Source organism: Anolis sagrei, chromosome 2 (genome assembly GCF_037176765.1).
Source record: "Anolis sagrei isolate rAnoSag1 chromosome 2, rAnoSag1.mat, whole genome shotgun sequence".
In the NCBI taxonomy this organism is placed as follows: Eukaryota; Metazoa; Chordata; class Lepidosauria; order Squamata; family Dactyloidae; genus Anolis; species Anolis sagrei.
Genome location: NC_090022.1, coordinates 78939354 through 78959021, shown reverse-complemented (window position 1 = coordinate 78959021; position 19668 = coordinate 78939354). Strand labels below are relative to the sequence as shown.

Sequence of the window (19668 nt, the reverse complement as noted above, 5' to 3'; positions counted from 1 at the left end):
TAGCTGAGAGCTTATTCCTGTTTAGTGCATAGTAAAAATGGTAACTTTTCCCATTTATGTTTGGTGAACACAATCCACATTTTCTTGCCTGGAGCAAAATGTTATTCAATGAGCTACAGAAAGGTGTTTTACTCACCTCAGTCCCATCGTCACTGAAGACCCCTGAAAGAAAATCAGAAGGTGCACTATTATCTTTTTGAACCATCTTGAGTTCAGTTCGACACAAGTGTATTTTCCAAAAAGTTGTTAAGATTGAATATTCTGAGCCAAGGGTATGTAGTATTAGAAGAATAAATGAATTAAGCCCCATTGATCATTCTATTTCATTACAGGATGAGGCATTTCTACAGTTGTTGCTGTAGAAACATAAAGAAATGTAATTATTTTTTTGTGATTAATGTGATAATTCTTTTTTCGGACAATTGTATGCAATAAGGACAATGGGCAGGAGCATCAGCTTACAACAATGTGTTAAATTATGGCAATAACATTGTTTTGCTTGGCTAAAAATAAGAATCAAGGGGAAAGTGCCCCAGGATTTGAAACTCTTCTGTAGAAAGCTAGATATCCAGCATTCATTTTCTCAACTTTTCATGATAAGCTCCATCCTAAAAAAGGAACAGAACTTGGTTGACCATCATACTTGGTTGACCATCCTAGCTGCTCTTTCCAGAAAATTCAGGAATAGCTGTTAGTCAGCCATAACTATCTGGGTGCCTTTTACAAGAGACTCACCTGAGAAGCAACAAATTGCGACAGCAAAAATCACAAGCACACCCATCCTGTTCAGGGAAGGAGTGAACTGGTATGCAGCTGAAAGAAAATGGTGTGTTAGGACACGGCCACAAGTAAGAGTTCAGGTATAGTGGGAACATATGCACACACTCACACACATATATATGGTTGCGGAAGTTTACTTTACAATTGCTGATTATGAAAGACTTGGCACTCTCAAGGCTGTTTCATAACCTGGAGAATTATTTAGTTTGGGAGACTGTCATTAAATATTTCTGTTTCACTGGATGGCCAGTGTTATCTTGTCAGTTCTGAGGACTGCTAAACTCTTTCCTTCTTTACTAATTTTCTGTTGATAACTTCCAAAAGTGCTTTGGTTCCAAAGAGAGAGTTGAATCTTGTTTGATTTCTACTTATATCTTCAGTATATTTGGAGAGGACTATTTGACTGGAAAGAAGCCAGATCTTTATCTGATAAAAAGAAGTCTTTGTGGAGGAGAGCAAAACAACTTGCACCATTGTGACATTTACTGAAGTTTATTTTAGCTCTCATTCAAATAAGGAAGGAAATACACATCCAGTGGAACCCCTACTTAAAAGCACCCCAACTTAAGAGTGTTTTGAGTTAAGACCTGTCTCTCAGCCCATGATTTGCTTTGACATGGGCTTATGCCAGAGGGAGCGCTAGCACCAGACAGGGTGCAGATGCAAGAGTACAGGGCTTCAGGGCTTCAAGGGAGCAGCCTCTGTGCCCACTTTGGGAGTTTGCTGTCTATTTAGCTTTTGTCTACTTTGAGAAACTTTGGATGAGTCCCCTAGGAGAGATAGGGCAGGTTACAAATAAAGTTTTTGTATTATTGTTATTATGTGGTTTTTATTCCTGATATGTTTGGCTTCATTAAAAGAGAGAGGGAGAAAGAGCAAGAGAGGGAGAGAATCTAGAATGGGTATAGTATGAAGAAAATGATGCTTCTGCCTCTTCACTTTGCACTTCCTTGTCACAACTTTGTGCTCCTATACACTTATAACACACTTTATTTATAACCCACTACCATCTCCCCAAAGGGGACTCAGTGCGGCTAACATGAGGCCAAGCCCAAAATAATACAACATAATAAACACACAGTAACAAAATACATCATAACAAAATATAAAATAACAAAATCAACAATATAAAACAGCATATTAAAACCAGATACGAAGGGTGGGCCAAATGTGTGAGGTAAAATGTTAAAAAAGTTAAAACCCTGGGTGAGGTTGGGATAAAAGTGCATTTGTAGAAAAGGAGCCCAACAGGGAGGAACCATGGGATTTAGCCATTTTAAGGGGGGGGGGGGGGGGGGAGGAAGATGCTTTATTCTGAGGACAGCTGTAGACTAAGACAACCAAATGGGTTGAATGGTCATTCTCCAAAAGCACAATGGAAGAGCCAGGTTTTTAGGTCTTTCTTTAAACCAGCTAGGGCGGGGGCTTGCCTGATCTCCTTAGGCAGCAAAATCCAAAAGCGGGGGGGGGGGGGGGGACACAACGGAAAAGGCCCCAAACCATTCAGGGCGTTGTAGGTAATAACCTGCACCTCGAATTGGGATCGGAAAATGAACGACAGCCAATGGAGCTCCTTAAACAGGAGGGTTGACTGCTCTCTGTACTTCGCCCTGGTTAGAAGTCTGGCTGCCGAGCGTTGGACTAATTGAGTTTCCGGCCCGTCTTCAAGGGCAGCCCCACATAGAGTGCATTGCAATAGTCCAGTCTAGAGGTAACTAAGGCGTGAACCACCATAGTCAAGTCAGTTTTCGTGAGGTATGGTTGCAGCTGGCACACGAGTTTTAATTGTGCAAAGGCCCTCTTGGCCACTGCCGACACCTGCACATCAATCATCAGCGCTGAGTCCAGGAGGACCCCCAAGCTGTGAACCTGCACCTTCAGGGGGAGTGTGACCCCGTCCAGCACAGGTTGCCACCCAATAACCTGGTCAGGCATTCGACTGACCTGGAGGACCTCTGTCTTGTCGGGATTGATCTTCAGCTTGTTTGCCCTCATCCAGGTTGACACAGCAGCCAGGCACCGGTCCAGCATCCAAAGGGCTTCCTTGGATTCCGGTGGAAAAGAGTAGTGGAGTTGGGCGTCATCCACATAGAGATGGCACCCAACTCCAAAACTCCGGATGATCTTTCCCAGCAGTTTCATATAGATGTTGAAAAGCATAGGGGACAGAAGGGAACCTTGTGGGACCCCACAAGTCAATGGCCAGGGGTCCGAACAAGTGTCACACACCTTTATCATCTGGGAACGACCCTCCAGAAAGGACCAAAGCCACAGTAAAAACGTGCCCCCAAGTCCCATTCCGGAGACCCGTCCCAGAAGGATACCATGATCAATGGTATCGAAAGCTGCTGAGATATCCAAGAGAACCAGCAGGGTCACACTCCCCCTGTCCAGTTCCCTGTGGAGGTCATCCACCAAGGCGACCAAAACCGTCTCGGTACTGTGCCCGGGTCTGAAACCAGACTGTGATCGATCTAGAAAGACCTAGAACCCCTGGAGCTGCGGTGCGACCACCCGCTCCAGCACCTTGCCCAATAAAGGGAGGTTGGAAATTGGTCTGTAATTATTTAGCACAGAGGGGTCAAGGGAGGTCTTTTCCAATAATGATTTCACCACCGCCTGCTTAAGGTAGGATGGGAATTTCCCTTGACTCAGTGATGCATTTATGATGGAAACAAACCAATCCAACAACCCATCCTTGGCCAGTTTGACAAGTCAGGAAGGGCAAGGGTCCAGAGCACAGGCAGTCACCCTCACAACCCCAAGGATCCCATCAATGTCATCAGGCAAAACAAGACAAAAAGAATCCCACAAGACTGGACATACTGGAGCCTTGGCTACCTCATTTGGCATTGCATTTAAACCGGAGTCCAGTTCGAGATGTATCTGAGCAACTGGTGCGCGAAATCACCTACCATTTTAAAGTTGATCTTTCTCTTTTTATTGTTCCATGTGAATTTGCAGTTATACATCATTTGTTACTTGTAAAGCCATTTTCTTATTTAAAAACACATTAAAATTGGGGGGGGGGGGGAGAGAGAGAGAGAGAGAGAGAGAGATATTTCAGGGGGTGGCAGGCGGGCCAGAATGGATTAATGCCATTTCAATAGGAACACCTCAGCGAGAGTCCAAAAGTGGCAGGCTAAAACCCAGAACCTTAATCAATGGCTGATACCAAATGAGAGACTCCCTCCTGGCCACACAGAAAACTGGGTGACTTGGAAGGCGCTGAACAGACTGTGCTCTCGCACCACGAGATGCAGAGCCAATTTTAAGAAATGGGGCTACAAAGTGGAATCCATGACATGCGAGTGTGGAGAAGAGCAAACCACAGACCACCTGCTGCAATGCAACCCGAGCCCTGCCACATGCACAATGGAGGACCTTCTTATAGCAACACCAGAGGCACTCCAAGTGGCCAGCTACTGGTCAAAGGACATTTAACAGAATGCCAGGTTTGCAAACTTTGTGTTTTGTTTGTTTGATTGGTCTTTTTTTAATGCAATACAAATGTTTGGTTTGCTCCTGACACAATAAATAAATAGGAAAATGAACTTTGAGATAAGAGCACTTTGGGTTAAGAACTCATTCACTGAACAAATTAAACTCTTAAGTCAAGGTATTACTATATACACTTTCCAGAAACAGATCTACTTTAATAATTTTTCTCACAAGACCTTGAAAACAATTATATGCTGATGTTGAATTTGAGAGCTGTTAAAAGGTTTTCCAATTTTTTTAAAAATAGCCTTATTTTAATGCTTCAGTTTCAGGGTGATGGGCAGGATCTTCTTTGATCTTCATGGTCTAATCTGGCCTAAAGAGGGTTAGAATCTGCTCTGGGAAAGCATCCTCCATCCCCTTATTTCAGGTAAAGATCTTCCTGTGCATGATGCTTCCTTTCCCCTTTGGGCTGGAGATTGGTGTATGAAACTGAGACTCTGTCTACACTGCCATATAATTCAAATTATCAAATCAGATAATCCATAATCTGGATTTTATATGGCAGTGTAGAAGGAGTGTGAGAGTGCTGCAAATAACCCAGGATGGGAAATTATTGAGTAACTGGAGGGGCAGCATTTCAATCATATCTTCAAGCACATGCATACAAACCCAATAGATCTCTATGTCTTTGTACACTGATGGACAAATCGACACCTCCAGCTTCATCCAGCCACATCTCTGTGATGCAAACTTGTCCAGCATCAGTTCCTACTTGGATACTTGTTGCTTTGCTAACATATACATTTACTGCATCTATCATGGATATTTGAACTGGGGGACAATTTGGAGGCTACCAACACTCTGATGCCATTCCCTCTCCCATGACAAGTTGTTTGTTACTAAAATATTTATAATCAGCCTTTATGAGGTCTCAGGGTGGCACAAAATCCAATTCCAATGCATGATGCTTCCTTTCCCAATTGGAATGGAGACTGGTACATTTAACACAAAACAAATAATTTAAATAGATCAAGTAATTGAACTACGTAAGAGAGAGCAAATTTAGTGCAGAGACATTATTCAATACAGAAGTTAAGTACTAAAGGCTTTAATAAACAGTGATCTTTTTGCACCGAAAAGGCACTGCGATTATCTGCATCTGATCCCCTATTTACCCACCTTTTGATAATATGCTTTTCTTTTAATAAACAAATAAACTCTTCATTTTAACAGCTGAGCCATATAATTTTATTATTGTAAAGCGAGAAGCCTCTTGCCCCTCTTGCCCACAAGCACATTCAAATAAAATGAAATACTTATACAGGCAATAAACACAAAATTCCTCACCACTACCACAAATATGCTTTGTGGCTTGTATTTCATTTCACTCTAGCAATGAGGCACACAGACCAAATTTTCTTGAAATGCATGTGTGACACAATTCCGTTTTCCATCTCCCCCTCTACAGACATCATACACAACTCCTGGAACGATTCCATCAGCGCTGCCTCCGAAAAATCCTGCAAATCTCTTGGGAAGACAGGAGGGCAAATGTCAGTGTGCTGGAAGAAGCGAAGACCACCAGCAGTGGAGCGATGCTCCTCCACCATCTACTCCACTGAACTGACCATGTTGTCTGAATGCCCGATCACCATCTCCTGAAGCAGTTACTCCAAACTCAATAATGGAAAATGGAATGTTGGTGGACAAGAAAAGAGATTCAAAGATGGGCTTAAAGCCAACTTCAAACTGTGGCATAGACACTGAGAACTGGGAAGCCCTGGCCTTTGAGTGCTCTAACTGGAGGTCAGCTGTGATCAGCAGTGCTGCAGAATTCAAAGAGGCACAAAGGGAGGGCAAAAGGGAGAAATGTGCCAAGAGGAAAGCACATCAAGGCAACCCTGACCGGGACTGCCTTCCGTCTGAAAACCGATGTTCTCACTGCGGGAGAACATGCAGATCAAGAATAGGGCCCCATGGCCACCTACAGACCCATCCACAAGACTACATCTGGAAGACAATCATCCTCGAGCACTGAGTGATTGTCTAAGTAAATAAATAAGCATACCAGTTGTTTGGGAACAGGAGCAGAATAATGTTATTGCATTCATTTATTGCAGGTGCAGATTCCATATACAGGCAGTTACTGGGTTATGATCAAGATGTATTCTGTAGGTTGTTCTTAAGCTGAATTTGTATGTAAGTTGGAACAGGTACACACACACACACACACACACACACTGACCCAGAAACTTAAGGGCTGCAGCATTATAAAAATGCCATTTGGTAAGGAAGCTGTCCTTCAGACTTGGTGGAGGGGCAGGAGGGGAGGAGGTCCACAGAACAATTGCGGCCAGTGCCACCCAGAAAAAGGCTTGGCTAATGCCAGCTGTTAGAATACCCATTCCTGGGCTCAACTATGGTGCTGCGAATGGAGAGAAGAGCACTACCACCTCCCGGGGGAAGCCAACCGCCTGTATCAGGCTGTTGGTTGGCCACAGCAAGAAACAGTACAACATGTCTATATACCTGCTTGTTGAATTCTATTATTGTTTACTCTATGTATAAGTGGTATTTTTGTTATATGCACTTATTCAGGAACCCATTAGTAAATAAAATGTAACCAGAAGGTTTAGACACACATACACCCATGTTATTAAACCTTCTCTGGGAAAGACTCTTCCAGTAGACATCCTCCATGGTGAAATTTAGGGGTCATAATGTGTGCATGTGTGTATCCATGAGGGAACAAGAGAGAGAGTGAGCACATTTGACATATTATTATTGATTCAGGAACTTGTAAGTTAAGCTTTTTTTTAGTGAAAAGATACACAGTAGCTCTAACCTAGTGTGACACAGAAACTTCGCAAGTTGATATATGAATATAAGAATTTAACAGAACTTGTCAACACCCCTGATGTAATCTGTCCTCATGACTGCTCTCCACTGCCAAAATCTACAAAGTTCATTATTTGAGCCACATCAGTGATTATTACACCTGTGCTGAAACATACTCCTTTGTTTTTCCAAGAATTGCTTCACAGGGAAACTATAATAACAAAACTTTATTTTACACTTTTCCTTTTTGGCAGAGACATCTAACAAATGGAAATGCTATTGCACCAAGGAGCAGCTGGACACCTTATTGTGTTAAAATTTGGCAGGTAGTGAAAGATTGGTTCGACCATGTGGTTTGGGATTATATAATAAGCCCATTTGAAAGCCTGCAAGACCTCCCCACCCCTCTTCCCAAATCTGGGTTCAAATTTACATAATAATGTAGAGAATTTTAAAGAATATGACTTAACTAAAACCTGAACTGTTTTGTGTGTGTCGGGGGAGGGGGGGGCATTATTGGCTGTATGTCTGGGGAAGGCCCATGGAAGATTGCTTCAACATTTGATCACAGCATTAAGATTGCTACATGTGCAAGCATGGAAGAATTCAGAATTACCTACTAGGGATGAGTGGTTGTTGAAATTGACAGACTTAGCTAAAATGGACATGTTAACCTATTTGAGTAGAGAAATGTCTAGATTGGCACTAACCTATGAGATTCATGCTTTCTACTTTAACATAATATTAGAAAATGTACAACCTTATCAGATAGAAAGAATCAGAGTCTTTTCCCTGCTTCTCTCTTCTGCCAGCACGGAGTGCCCCGGAGCCCATCACATGAGGCAGGGCTTCTTCCAGTGGTACTCCGTAGGGCTCCGTGCTGGCGACAGTCACCTGACTCATCATATACAAAAGGCAGAGGATCTGATGAAGAAGCAGGGACAGACGGGGAAACATCATGGAGAGACTACAGATACTGATGGGAGGTAACAGAGCCATATGACTCTCTCAGTTGCCCCACAATTACCCTACGTTTCTCTCCACTGTCCCCCACTTGTGATAAGGTCTTACTCTCAAAGTCAGATCCAGCTGGATTTTTTTAATATGAAAAGATGTGGTGGGGTAATGAAAATCAATAGCTACATATGTTACTTTTGGCAAGAAACATAACTTAATTTGTCTCATTTTTTTTCACTATGTTGGGAATTTTTCTCATGGAACGGCAAGTCTTTTTATAAAAGCAATTATGCCTTTGCCTAAATTGAAAGCTGAAATTGAAACTAGACTTCTGATAGAAAAGTACTATTGTATTCAGGCTTTGTTAGACTATGTTAGCCAGGTAACATCACTGGCCACACAATCAATGGAGCTACCCACATTTTCCTCTTCTTTGCCCCATATGATGGGGAAAGGGCAATGTGACAATGTGTTCCAACACTTTCTCCAATGTGATGGGGACAGGGCGCGAATGCACCTTGTCCCGTCCACACCATATGAGGGGAGAAGGAGGGAGGGCATGTGGGGCACCATGAGCTGCCCTGCGCACCTTCCCTTTTGCCAGTAACTGCTGGCAAAACAACACGGCTGAAGGGCTGTGTGTAGTAATTCTATTGATGTGGTGGTTGATCTGTGGAACAAGGAGATGACCTGGACAATTGACAAAGTTGCTCCCTGGTGTTCTTTACTCAAGTGCAGAGCATGGGCTCCTTGATTTCTGAAGTTCTTGGTGTCTAGTAGTCAACTCAGGCAATGATGGAGAAATACACAATAAATCTGGTTGAGCACAGGCTAAGGCCCATTTGAGAACCTACTTTGATGCATTGAGGGCAGCAAAGAAATGATCACATCAACTCAGTCTCATCCAAGGCAATGTTTTGGGTAACTAAAAAGCTTTTACTTCCTTGATTTCAGACTGCTGAGGTGGAGCCTTCAGAAAAGGAGAATTGCTACATACTTTGCAGAGAATATTGCTTCGATTCATTCTGACTTGGCTCCATATGCATATTTATAATATAATTGGTGTTGGAAAGAACCTTAAATGTCACCACGTCCCACTTCCTGCCAATGTAACAATCCACATATCTTTTATGGAAGATAACTGATGCAATCTATTCTGCTGTCAAAGAGCTCGTACTATCAGGTGGTTCCTCCTAGAGTTTAATGAGCATCCTGTTCATTATAATTTGAATTCATTTGTAGCAGAAAACAGGGGAAGAAGAGTCCAAGTCTGATTCCTTTCTTCCTTGTTTTCAGTGCCTGTTCTGAATCCTTCAATTAAATTATATTTATATTAAATTAAGAAAAAACCTTGGCGATCTAACAAATTATTTGATGTTTTTAAATGTCTCCTAAAGTGTAAAAACTGCAGACATGAAGGACCACAGTCTTAAGAGACAAGTTATTAAGGCAATATAGATGTAGTACAATATCCTATGCTATGGCTAGTGCAACTTTACCACTAGTTTGGAGCTCTATGAGTGCTAGTGTCAAAGTCATGAGTCACAATCTCAAATTCTTCTCTTCACTCAAGAAGATATAAGTCTGTACAACTGGACAGGAACCACCATTGTACCTTGCAGATACCCATCATAACTAATTTCATTCAGATAGGAGGACAGTTAGAAGGGAGCTTGAAGATGTTCCCTCTATAATTTTCTGGTTATAATATTGGAATGTGATTTATCCAGCCTGGCCTTAGTATAGCAACATTATTGTGGCCTTCTAATTTATTTATTTATTTATTTATTGCAAATTTGCCCTTAGGGATGCAAATCCCCTTTCCATGTAAATCCAGATACAATAAAATATTAAATTAAGGAATCTGACCATCTAAAATGTCATAAAATATTTTGACAACAAGAATGATAATTTCTGATGTAATTGCATATTGTAAAGTTGTTTATTATGGAACAGGTTAACACCGAGAAATGTCATAATGAGCATTTTAAAATCCATTAAGAAAATATAGTTGTTTATCTCTAAACTGAACTAGGTTAGAAGCAAAAATCAGAACTTGAGATAGTTATTCAAACAAAGTGTAACTATGAAATTAAAATTAAAAATATTTCAACTAAATTTAAATCAAATTGAAACATGGATGATCGGGAAAAAAACCACTGAACATTTGAATCAACATTTTGACAAGGCATTAAAGAACCCATTCTGAGTGGGGACAGTGTATTGTGGCATAGACTTCACATTATTGTTGTACTTTGTAGGATCATGCTGGAATGTCCCTGGTTATTCATCCATGGAAGTAGAGGTATTTATTTGCCAAATCTCTGTGCATATGTATGCATTGTTTATGTAAATGACAAAATGCATTTAATTTCATTTAAATTGTGCCAGATGCACTGTGTCAAGAAATGGCACTAGAAACCTTTTGTATAAATGTTTGGATTTCTGCTTAAAGAAACAATACATTGGAATGATATAGAAACGTGCATGTCTCTGCACAAGTAAGGAGTTCACAGAGGATAAATAAGACAGAAAAATGCAAGATACATTATGAAAAGCAGTGGTAGGTAAAAATGAAGTTTCTGTTGTTATGGCATATCAGGTGAAGATTAATTCTTACAAATAATTTTCTAAAGAAAACGAAAGCCTAGCTCTTTCAGAAATGTAAATTTGTCAGTTAGGATTTGTAGTGGGATGCTCACTTACATTCTTCAGAACATACAGAGTCAAAAGTCAAGAAGAAATTACTCTTCTACTTGAACTGACTTGCCTTTTCTACATATAGCGATATCAGTTGGTTATGTAAGCTGCTAGTTCCAGCACAAGTTAGTACACCCTGCAGTATGTTGATCAGTACTTCAGAACTTGACTTAAAGAAAAAAAAATCGAGTGTTTATATGGCTGATTTACAAGGGTCTGGTGGCTGAATTAGACTTGTTGGTGACAGCTTGGTCTCCTCCATTATTCTGATTATATGATTCATCAGTAATCAATCAACACTTAATTTTCTCCCAAAAGCTGAATGGTAAGAATCTTCTCACTGTTCATACTAGAGAAAGGAAAAAGACCAAGAGTTAGTATAAATTACACCACTGAAAGCTCATATCTTCAAAGAGATAATTGAGGGGGATTGTCTACCATATTGGATGATGGTGATAATTATACATATATTTTTTAAAAAAGCTAATTTTAAAAATCAGTGTTTTTTTTTTTTAAAAAATGTCTTGCCTCAGGGAAATAACAACATTCCCCTTTTATATACAGGTGGCCTGACCGACAGGGGTGATGAAATTAATGTCTCTGGACAGGCCCATAGCCAGGATTTTGATTTGGGGGAGCTGAGTTTGATTAGGGAGGGGAGGAGGCTGAGTCTGAGTGAAAGAGGGTTTACCCTAGCAAACCTTTTGTATCGTTACCCCAATATCCCCATGCATATGGGATATATTGAGCATGGTGATCAGATCACGATATGAATAAACACAACAGTTTAAATAATGTACCAGTAAGACCTTCTCGCGGACCACCATGAGAATTTGGGTGGGGGGGCTGAAACCCCTCAAGCCCCCCCCCCCCCCGGCTACATGCCTGCAATCTGTATGTCCTACACATAAATGATTACTGCTAGTGGATGGCCTCCAGATGGAACATTATGTAAACTAATAGGGGGTCAGTCTGTATTATAGCCCTCCATTGGGTTTCTCACCTATGCCAGCATTGGCCTGGCTGCCTGTTCAGGGCTTTCAAGGCACAGTATTTTATTCACATTTTAAAAATTGGATAGAACATTCCTTCAGTTAATAATAATAATAATAATAATAATAATAATAATAACAACAATAATAACAACTTTATTCTTATACCCCACCTCCATCTCCCCGAAAGGACTCGGGGTGGCTTAGAAATGGCACAAAGTGCCTAAAACAAAACATAAAGTAAACACATAGTAAAATACAATAAAGTAAAATGAGCATATAAAACAATAATTTAAAACTCAGAACAATGCCCAATGGCCTCTGGTGACAACTACGGTAAGACATAGCTAAACCGTAAACAAGACGAGGGAATGGGATAGTACAAATTGTAGCTAAGGAACAGGGCCTGGGATGAAAGTGCATTATTGAATATTTAATTGTGAACCATTGGGGCTAGATGTTATCTAAGGCTTGTTTAAACATCCAAGTCTTCAGATCCCTATGGAAGGACAGCTTTTCTCACTTAACATAGCAAGGATTGGACTACAACATCCCAACAATCACACTATGCTGTATGAAATTGCTGTATGAACACACATTGTCCAGGGCACTGTATGGCACAACATAGTGTGCTAGTTGTTATTGTTGTTGTTATTTATTTTCTTTATACCCCACCTTTCTTCCTCTGGGGACTCAAGGTGGCTAACAATCCTACATACAGAACTATGGTATAGTTGGCCATCCAGTCATCCTTCAGGCTCCTTCAAACACACACACTCAATCTTCAGTAACCTAAAACATAGTCTGCCTCAAACGGGAAGGCCATATGTTTGTTGAAACAGACACATATCTCTTTTAAAGACAGAAAGAAAGGCAGTCAAGGAAGGATGGGTGAATCCTTGCACATACTTAGCTGTGCACAAAAACTACATTGTGGCCTATAAAGATTGCAGAAGTCTTTACATTATGCTAATTTCACAACTACATTTTACAATTTTACACCTCCATTCTCAGTCCCCTAAATGTTTGAACTTACTTCCTTGCATTTCCCATCATTCTTCTTGTTAACATTGTCATCAAATTCCCTGAAAAAAGGGAGAAGAGTGCAGAATTATTGAACTTGACATGTATATGCTCATTTATATTCTTTTGACAAGCTGTGAAGCCGGTATCTCATATTCCTCCTAACTTTTACCAAATATGGGATTCTCCTTGATTAATCATTCTGTCATTCAGTCTCCCTGCCATTTGACCTGCAAGTCTTTTCAGAGCTAAATAAATTATACTAAAAAGTAATTGGACATCATTACAGTTCAAAGGATCCCAGGCCAGCAGTTACCTTTTAAAGTATGTTTTAAAAGTATTTTTTTACTTTCTAGTTTCTCAATAGTAATTTTTGATTTCCAGATACTTTGAAAAACCATCTCAACAATACTAACAACAAGACAAATGTGACAGAATAAACCACCTCATGAACTATGTAATATGTTCCTCCTCCACCAATGAGTGAAACCACACCAATCCATTACAAATAAAAATTTAACTAAAAGTTACAGGTATATCTCAAAAGGTGTACAGTAATCTATTCAATCACAATTATAATTATGCATGTCTTCATTACTGGGAGAAAAGAATTAATGACACCACCCCACAAAATAAAATTCTTGGTGTTTTCATTTTTAGGCATGTTCCTGTGGTTATTTTGGTGCACCAATTCAGAAAATTGCATTGAATAGACCACATCAGCTCTAGTTTCTTAGATATGATTGTCATGATTTTCTATGGGAAAGCAAATGAAGACTTGTACATGGTATATGTTCTGTCTCTTTTTAAAAAAGAGAACCAGTGCCATTTTTGAAATCAATAATTCAGATACATCCAGAAACAGGTCTAACATTTGAGGCATCAAAATGGGTGTTGGCCAGTGTAAATACCTTGTTGTTTGTAAAAGGAAGGCACAGAAATCAACTGCTTGAGTTATATCCAAGTCTTCCAATTCCAAACAATTAATTTTGGAGAAAACTCTCCACCCTAACTCTCCTAATAGTGAAGGAAGGGAAGAACAGATCTGTGTTCTGCACATAGAATTAAAGCAGTTTGACACCACATCTGACGCTGGGGAGCTATAATATACATGGTCCTTAGCCTTCTCTGATAAATAGCACTGATGCTTCAGCAAACTACAAATCACAGGATTCCATAGCATCAAGCCATGAGAGTTTTTTTTCATGTCAGGAGTGACTTGAGAAACTGAAAGTCGCTTCTGGTGTGAGAGAATTGGCTTTCTGCAAGGACATTGCCCAGGGGACGACTGGATGTTTTTTGATGTTTTACCATCCTTGTGGGAGGCTTTTCTCATGTCCCCACATGGGGAGCTGGAGCTGACACAGGGAGCTCAACCTGCTCTCCCTGGATTTGAACTGCTGACCTATCAGTCAGCAGTTCTGCCAGCACAAGGGTTTAACCCATTGCGCCACTGGGAACAGATCTGTGTTCTGCACATAGAATTAAAACAGTTTGACACCACATTTGACACCTGGGAGTTGTAATATACATGGTCCTTAGCCTTCTCTGCTAAATAGCACTGATGCCTCAGTGTAGATGCACCTTTAGTTGCTCAGAAGAAAATAGTCACTGTAGCTGTCATACTTACAGGTTATGTGCACAGAGTTTACATTCATTTTCATATGTTTTTCCATTTGTGCCACAGACTTGGCGAAAGATATTTGGGCAGGCCATGAATTCTTTACCAGTATAATGTATGAGTCTTAAGTACCGGTCACAATCAACCTGTAAAAACAAGATCGCATTGCATTATCATCTTTTTTTTTCTTTTTTAAAGCTCTGGCCCTCAAGTGTTGTAAGGTGAGCTGTTACCAATAGTGCTATGGATTTTGAAGAATAGAGGGTGAAAGGGAGAAATATTCCAAGATGAAGGCACATCAAACAAACTCTTGTTGGAACTGCATTCCATCTGGAAAGTGATGTCCTTCTTGTGAATGACCATGTAGATCCAGTATAGGTCTCTTCAGTCACTTACAGACACATCACCAAGACTCTACCCTTGGAAGATAATAATTGGCCACAAGTGATAGGCTATGATCATCATCATCATCATCATTGTATCGTCAAAGGCTTCCATGGCCAGAATCACTGGGTTTCTGTAGGTTTTTTGGGCTGAGGATGCCTGCCATAGATGCAGGCAAAATGTCAGGAGAGAATGCTTCTAGAACATGGCCATACAGCCTGAAAAACCTACAGCAACCCAATAACCATCATTTTTCTACAATGTGGATGCTTTATACTTTCACTTATTTGTGTATATTATGTTTTGTATATTGTTTTTAATGCTTATTTATGCACTATGTGATTGTTTACAATGTTTATTTTTATATGTTGACAGCTATTGTTTTTGGATTGCATTTTAAAATGTTGGAAGCTGCTTTAGGTCCCCATTGTGGGAGAAAAGTGGCATATAAATAAATTATTATTATTATTATTATTGTTATTATTATTATTATTTCTATTCCTGGGAAACGGGGAAGGTGCAGATATAATACTTTGTTGAGCGTGAAATATCTGGTCCCCTTGGTGTGCCTCTTTGATTTGTGCTATTGACACAGGCCATAAGAGGTGATTAAATAAATCACTCCATTAGTTCCTTCTTCCTTGTCTTTCTTTAAACAATAGTGAATGTCTGCAGGTGTGGTTAGGCTTTAACAGCAAAAATGAAAACAACTGCCGAAAACAACCCTACAAATCTTCTTTTGCTTAAAAAGGTTTTGTCAGCTACTCCTAATGAAGTATTTTGAGAGCCTTGTAGCCGAGATGGTTCCCACATCCTCTTAATTATTGTAACCTTTTCAATTTTATCTATATGGTTCCTTTTGCATTTTTTTATTTCCACAGTTAACATATTAACTATATACTTATACCAATTCATCAGAGTCAATTTTATTTTATCTTTCCAACCCTCACTAAAACAATTTATACACATGCTATTAGTTTGTCAACCAATTTTTCTTTTTGTCTATTTTCACTCCTGTTATCCTTGCATGTAGTACATTTCTATTAACAACTACTATTTAACATTTTATTGATTTCTCCTTCAATCATTCTCCAGTATTCTTGCACTCGATTGCATTGCCATATCATGTGGTTAAACATCCCTCTTTGTTCACAACCATGCCAACATCTACACTTTATCCCTGATAAAAAATGTGAAAGTTATGCAGGAGTTCTGTACCATTTAAAAATATTTTCTTTTTTTGGTTCCCTGCTCAGGTCTTGTAAACTAAGGGCTACGGAGTCCTCAATTCCTTCCAGACAGGCCCTATATCTCAGGATCTGATCCCTTGTTTTCAGCTTTAAACTGGATTATATGAGTCCACATTGCCAGATAATCTGGGATAAACAGAAAACATAGAATCGGATCCTGGGATATAGGGCCTGTCTGGAAGGGCCTCCAGTCTCTCAACTGATTAATGTGATCATCTTTGTTTCTTATTTCCATCACCAATGTGATTATATATTATTGTTTGTTCCATGAGTCATGTCCAAAGTATGATAATCTCAATTTAGCTATTTTAGCTTCTAAAGGAAATTTAAGCTTGATTTGTTTTCAGACTAATTTATTCATCATTTTTGTAATTCATGGTTCATTAGAACTCTCCCCTCTCCTTCAAGTGCAAAAGTAACCAATTCACATTTAAAGATGTAGGTTTCATTCGAAGGCAAGGACTCACTAAGCAAATGAATTGTTTTTAGATTAAATTTCAATTCATTGAAACTTTTCAATACAAGAATCCCTTATATTATGTAAGTCTCTCCTCAACTTGTAAAAATCTATGTTTCCACAAATTCGTTGACATCCTCTTATCTTTTGGAAGGAGAAAGCTGTCAAAACAGAGGGGAAGAGCACTTTTCACATGTCTTACTTGCAGTTTCCAATGATACTTTGAATCTCTACAATCAGTGTTTAACATCGTCATAGGATACAATCCAGCATTATATAATTATTATTCATGATTATCTCTTTGAACCATTGTATTTCTTGAGGATAAATGGGGGGAAACAGAGTGGTTGTCTTTTGCTCCCTGTCTTGAGTTCCCTGAGATATAAATAAGCTAAATAATCAAACAAACAAAAATTTGATCATCAAGTTCAGCAGCTCAGTGGTTTAACCCACTGCATCACCAGGGAGCCCAAGTAAAGGACTTGCTTCACCCTTATTATTATGTGATCTATCATTTATTTATGCCAATTTTTTGTATGAAGTGCTATACGCTTCTTCTGCAAATCTCATTACTCTACCTATTTAAATTTCAAATAGTTCTCTGTTTCGGAGTTGTCCTCTCACACTTCCATCATATTGAAGTAATGAAGTAATGGCCATAAGGAGCAATGTTTGTAGTAATGGGGAGTTCACTAAAGAGGAGGCCATAAAGGCGGGACACTGCCCCATGGAATATGGCATGAGCCCTTAAAGTATTTATTTGAGAAGTAAGTCAGTGATACAACTTCTACCAAAAACCATGTAAAACAAAAGCTCTCACCGGATTTCCTTCATCACTGTCAACACCTAGGGAAAAAAACCAAAGACATGTAAAATACACAGTGAGATCACAGCAATCATCAATCATCTTGTACATTGAGTTTGGATATTTTAATAATATTTACAATGTTTAACATTTACATATGAATTATTGTTATTATTACTACTACCCCAACTTTTCTCTTTTTGTTGAGACCCAAAGCAGCTCATCACCTTAAAAACAATGTAATTTAAAACCTACAAAATATAAACTTGCAACTTGAAAGAACTAATAGAGCTCTGCATGTGCAATGGCATAAGACAAGTAGGATGGAAAGGCTTTGAATTGGAGCAGGACCAAGCAAGTGTAATTAAGATTAAGCAACAGCAATATATCCATAACAACATACAGCAGTCTACTAAGAGAAGATTTTCAGATCATGGGTTTAAGAAGAAAACAACCACATATCAAAAGACTGTTATAGATTACATGTATATGAACACACACTAAAGAAGGATCCCCCAAACAAAGACATTGTACCTGGGATTACTTGTGTTATGTATATATATATATCAGATATTTGGACTTGTTTCCTTTTTAGATTTATGTAGGTTATGTTTCATGTGTTACAGTATAAGAATAAGTTAGTACCCAGTTGGGGCTGTAAGGAAAGTTAAAATAACACATCCTAGAAACATACTGTATGAGGAATATATACAGTTAAGTTTGTTGAGAACATATATATTTAAGTTTGTATGAGAACATCAACACTCTAGAACCACTTTAACATGGCAGTGTGTACTAAAAATTGTTTTTGAATTGTTTATTTCTGTTGTTACCATTTTTGTACCACCACGGGATGCAGAACCAATCTTAAGAAATGGGGCTACAAAGTGGAGTCCACGACATGCAAGTGTGGAGAAGAGCAAACCACAGACCACCTATTACAATGCAGTCTGAGCCCTGTCACATGCACAGTGGAGGACCTTCTTACAACAACACCAGAGGCACTCCAAGTGGCCAGTTACTTATCAAAGGACATTTAGTATAATGCCAAGTTTTTAACTTTGTTTATGTTTTTAAATACATTACAACTGTACCCTCAACTCCCTTCTGACACAATAAAAAAACATATTTTTTTTAAAAAAAGAGGAACACCCTCTCAGACCAAAACAGGCCCTGGACTCCCAGAGTTTATTGATGATAAATGATGCAGCAGATGGCTGAGTCCAGAATATTCTCATAGCCAAACAAATTCTAGCTAGGCTGTTCCTTGGCCAGCACTCCAAATTCCCCATCTTTGGACATATGAGGAACCTCTTTGGGGGTAACATCCCCCCTCATGAGGCTGAAGGAAGATGAGTTTCCAAAGCCTACAGTGCAGAAGCAAACAGGAAATCAGAGTGTGCAGTCATGACCTAGCTCTCTTGCAACAGCTATGAGAACTTCACATGCAGCTTAGCAATGGAGAAATTTTATTCCCTGAATTCGTTCTTAGACTTGATATCTTTTCCTAGCCTGAAACTGCAAGGCAAATGTAAATACTCTCCAACAAGGTCACTAATGCAAATAAACTCTTTCAGCCCACGGAATGTCTACTAACATTTGTCCATGATGCAAAGTTCATCTCATTACAAGCCCAAAGTTATTACATTTGGGATGGAATGAACTTAAAATTTACACAAGCTAAACATGAGAGAAATCTGAATAATTTCCCTCTCTGAAAAAATCCCACTGACTTAATTTTTCTGTGTTGTCCATTTCTCATTAAAAAATACTTTCTGGGCTATATGTTAAAAGATACTCACCTGAGGAGACACAAAGAGTCAGCAAGAGAATAAAAAATGTACCCGTGATTTTCATGGTGGAGGCAGTTAACCAAGTCTTTTGCTAGTCTCAGGTTAGAGAATAGTACCAACAGGAGGGACATTGGAAACACATATATAACATGCAGGAGAAACCCATAGATCCTCCTTTCCTCCTGGCCTTTTGTTATGGCAAACAATGGGGCATGTTTACTGAGGTTTGAAGGAAGCCATATTTTGAAATTTTCTGTCAGTAAGTATGAAAAACACAAAAGAAGGAAAACATTTGAGCAACTGCAATGTGCTTGGCCAACCACAGATTCTGGCATAACTATTGTTCTGGAAGACGTCTAACAATTCATCCAGAATAATCCACCCAGGAAATTCACAGCATGACGGCTGGAATCTTGTTGGGAAATTACAATGCATAATATGAACTTTTGTGACTACAGGCATTCCCAAAGGTATGAACAAGATGGGTTTGGTAGGTTTGTTCTTAAGTTGAATTAGTTTGTAAGTCAGAACAGGTACAATTTTAAAGTGTAGGTCCAGCTATGTATGTGTGTGTATATATCTATATCTATATCCATATCTATATCTATATAGGCTTTGGATAAC

The 19668-nt window shown here is 39.4% G+C and overlaps 1 protein-coding gene across 1 annotated transcript in view; it reads right to left on the bottom strand.

The window, feature by feature from the left end:
* LOC132769018 (ovomucoid-like) overlaps positions 1-19139 on the bottom strand; it is a 48679-nt gene extending 29540 nt beyond the window's left edge. The window contains exons 1-7 of the mRNA XM_067464798.1: positions 19054-19139; positions 17267-17292; positions 14365-14501; positions 12748-12796; positions 2725-2904; positions 736-847; positions 137-162 (exon numbers count right to left, since the gene is read on the bottom strand). Coding sequence (XP_067320899.1) covers positions 137-162; positions 736-847; positions 2725-2904; positions 12748-12796; positions 14365-14501; positions 17267-17292; positions 19054-19108 — 585 coding nt within the window. The 5' untranslated portion in view covers positions 19109-19139. The remainder of the gene's footprint in view (positions 1-136; positions 163-735; positions 848-2724; positions 2905-12747; positions 12797-14364; positions 14502-17266; positions 17293-19053) is intronic.
* Between the last annotated feature and the right edge of the window lie 529 nt (positions 19140-19668).